Source organism: Elaeis guineensis, chromosome 13 (genome assembly GCF_000442705.2).
Source record: "Elaeis guineensis isolate ETL-2024a chromosome 13, EG11, whole genome shotgun sequence".
Classification (NCBI taxonomy): Eukaryota; Viridiplantae; Streptophyta; class Magnoliopsida; order Arecales; family Arecaceae; genus Elaeis; species Elaeis guineensis.
The window spans coordinates 50,940,473-50,944,147 of record NC_026005.2 but is presented as its reverse complement, the minus strand read 5'-3'; the positions used below and the strand labels follow the sequence as shown (position 1 = coordinate 50,944,147).

Sequence of the window (3,675 nt, the reverse complement as noted above, 5' to 3'; positions counted from 1 at the left end):
CAAGATGGACGAGGTCACCGCAGCGATACTCCAGAACGATGTTCTCAAGAGGGAGAACCCAGCTTCGAGCTCAGGTGGCGATAGCTCAGCTTTGGTGGCTTCTGGAGGAGCAGGAGGTGGTAGACGGAGCGACAGGAGATCGCGTCGAGGGCGGTCTAAGTCCAGGAGGGACTTGAGCAAAATTAGGTGTTACCAGTGTGAAGAGTTGGGGCATCTAGCCAGAGATTGCCCTCAACTGAAAAATCGGATGGTGGCTACTGTAGCGACGGCCGGCAGTGATTTAGATGGAGATGTCTTCGAGATATCTGACGAGGTATCTACTTCTTCCCAGCAGTGGATATTAGATTCTGCATGTCCCTATCATGTGTGTTGCAGAGAGGAGCAGTTTGACTTCCTGGAGAATAGTGAGAGCACTGTATATCTGCCGAATGGATCGAGCTGTGCGATCAGAGGCATTGGGACGGTCAGCTGGAGGACACATGACGGTGCAGTGAGGAGATTGGGGGAGGTCCGATACATACCCAATTTTAGGCGGAATCTTATCTCACTTAGCAGACTGGATTCGAGAGGCTACAGGACGGTAGCTGGTGGAAGAATCCTGAGGGTGCTACGCGGCGATAGGATTGTGCTGGAGGGGAAGAAGGGGAACAGAGGACATTATTACCTGGCAGAGAGCCCAGTGCGAGGTGGAGCATCGGGAGCCAGGTGGAGCCCAGAGCTAGGTGGAGCTCCAGGAGGCGGATCGGGCACGAGACAGGAGACTCGGGAGGACGAGAGGCGACGTCGCAAGATAAGATTCCTATTGCCGCAGGATGATGCCCCGAGCAGGTCTCAGGTCAGGAGGAGCACAGCATACGACGGAGATGGGATCGAGCAGCCTGGCTCGACTCCCATGTTTGCCCATCCATGATCAGCAGGCGATTGCCCCAGGGCATGGGGGCGAGGAGATCCAGAAGCTCTCGGAGTTTGGAGGAGGCCGAATATCGAGTCGAGGTGGAGATTGTTAGGATTTGACGCCTCGTGATTCAGCCCACATTGAGCCCACAGCGAGGTTCGCGGTGAAAAACGGAGTCCAACGAGATCAAGATCACCTGAATCGGAGCTCGGATGGAGGAGATACGAGCTTTTGAAGTCGGCACGAGAATCGAGGCGGTGGAGGACCGCCGGCGACCGGCGGCGGGCGGCAGCGGCGCGGCCGCAGGCGGCGGCGCGCGGGACGCGCGTCCCAGGCCCGCGTGGGACGCGGGACCCAGGCTCGCGCGGGATGCGCGACCCAGGCCTGCGCGGGACGCGCGTCCCAGGCCCAGGCCCGCGCGGGACGCGCGACCCAGGCCCAGACCCGCGCGGGACGCGCGACCCAGCGGCCTGCTGGCCCATCCCCGGTCCACCGTGGACCGGGTGGTCCACGGCTCGGCCTGTGGACCGCGTGGGCGTTTCCCACGCGTTTCTCGCGGTCCACGGCCCTATTTCGTGGACCGGAGCGCGATCTAAGGGTCGAGGACGCTCCCGGTCTTGATCCGACGGTCAGGAGGGTTTTTTGGCTATGTTTAGGATTCCTAATCACTCTCTAACCTATGTTTAAGGCTTTAAAAAGCCTGAGAACGAACAGAAGAGGTAAGGGGCTCGGGTTTTCATCGTACAGCCGTACGAACCAGCGTGAAGAGAGAGAGAGGCGCGGGTGTGCTGTGAGAGAAGGAGCAGGAGGCTCCTGGACAGCGGTCGCCAGGCTCTTCAGGGGTTCAGGAGGGTCTCCAAGAGAGAGAGAGCTTTTGTGAGGGGAACTTCATGTGAGAGAGAATTGGGTGTACAAGGGTTGAGGGTGAGGTCTCCTCTTGTAAAATTTTTTTTTCATAGTGAAGTTTGCATGCCCCGTGGAGGCGAGCCCTTTTGTGGCTGATCCACGTATTTTGATTGTTTTTTCTTTTTTGTTTTGTTTCTTCTTTCTTCCTGCTGCATCGCGTGGTACTGAAAGGATCTTGGGAGATGGTGTCCTGGCCAGACATCCACTCAACAGCTTCCTTATCTTCTTTAGCTATGGGCAAGCCGAAGTATCTACCATGACGAAGCTATGAAGGGATCCAATGGCTCGTGCATACCGTGCCACATGCAATGAATTCAAGGATAACGATTCACCATCGCTGCAAGATTTGTCCCACATGCAGCAAGCCCACGTTGCAATCACCGAGTCCATGCAGAGAGAAACTTGTACCTATCACAAACAGCCATTAATTAGCTGCGCACCATCTTTGGTATATTGACCACCCAACATTGATGAGCCGAACTCTTATCCATCGCCATGCACAAAGCACTTGGCCACAAAGCACGACACCAGAGTAATTGACGTGCATCAGCACTCCACGCGTGCACAAACCATGCAGCCACTTCAAAACATCTCAATACACGTGTCACCAGCATGATCCACCAATCGCTGTTGTCCTTACTATATGTATAACACAAGCAGCCGCTCTCCGAATCCCATGTCCTCTTTGATCTCTCTCCTAAGCTCTAACGGAGAAGGAGAAGATATCTGAAAGCCTAGTATCCCTCTGGTAGCAGCATGGTAACCGCAGTGGGCGAACCGCCGAGCATCCTGGACCGAGTGGACCGACTGGACGCCTTGCTGGGATATCTGGAGAGGAGAGAGAGCCGGGTGGCGGTGGCGAAGAGCCCACGCGCATCCACGACGTCCAGCGGGACGATCACCACGAGTGATGGCGGCAACTCGTCCGTCAACTCCTCCCCTAAGTGCTCGGCAAGAAGGCGGTGCCGCCCGGTCCACGACGTCATGATGGAGGTCCAGACCAAAGGCAACATCATGGACCGTGTCGACCAGCTCGAGTACCGGCTTCTGAAGGCGAGCTAGTTTCACATATAAATCTTCCTCTATCCATGTTTTACTCTTATCAATCTTACTCTCTGCAAGCTGAGCTAATGAGCTGTTATTTATTAGCAAGGACCGAGGAGAGTCATCACACACACACACACACATATAATTCTACGTCTGTTTGAGAAATTAAAATCTTATTTTGGTTTTGGGTGATGAATGGTTGGTTGAACTTTTGCAGTTGGAGGAAGATATGGAACACGAGAAGAAGAGGGAAGAGGAGGAGAGGAGCCCGAGAAGTGGCGACAAGAGAAAACATGGGAAAGGTTTGAAGAGTCTGGTGAAGTCTTGTGTGAAGGGAAACCTCAAGACCAAGGACTGAGTGAACCAATTCTTGTCGAGCTTTTTCTGGAGCTGGGTTTCGTTTCATCTGCTCGTTCCCTCAGGAAAATAACCGCCGTGTTTTTCCTACCTTGAGAGCGTCTTTAGGCTTTCTGTATAGTCGTCCAAAAGTAGGAGGGATGGATGGGTTGAGCTCTTTGCAGGAAGTCCTTCAAAGCGTCATGTAAGTATGAACAACAAATATTTAATAAGCAGCAGTTAAGGTTTTTGTATAGTATGGAGGGATGGACACGCACCTACGGAATCATTAGAGAGCACACATGCTAGTCAAAAGATGGTTGATAATATGATTTTTAGTTGATAATATGACTTGGCGAAAGTTCCATCAAGGAAAAAAAAAAATGGCGTAAGCAAAATAATTTTAAAAAATATTGCATTTATATACAGATTCTTTTAATTAACTCCTTAATATGCTAAATCTTCTTGTCCTTATTTCTAAATTTGTTATA

The 3,675-nt window shown here is 52.5% G+C and overlaps 1 protein-coding gene across 1 annotated transcript; it reads left to right on the top strand.

Annotated features, from left to right (window-relative positions):
• The first annotated feature begins 2,465 nt into the window (after nt 1-2,465).
• On the top strand, nt 2,466-3,438 carry LOC105052034 (uncharacterized). The gene is made up of 2 exons (XM_010932725.4): nt 2,466-2,854; nt 3,066-3,438. Exons 1-2 carry the CDS (start codon nt 2,558-2,560, stop codon nt 3,204-3,206), a joined length of 438 nt encoding a protein of 145 aa, XP_010931027.1. The 5' UTR covers nt 2,466-2,557; the 3' UTR covers nt 3,207-3,438.
• The last annotated feature ends 237 nt before the right edge of the window (nt 3,439-3,675 follow it).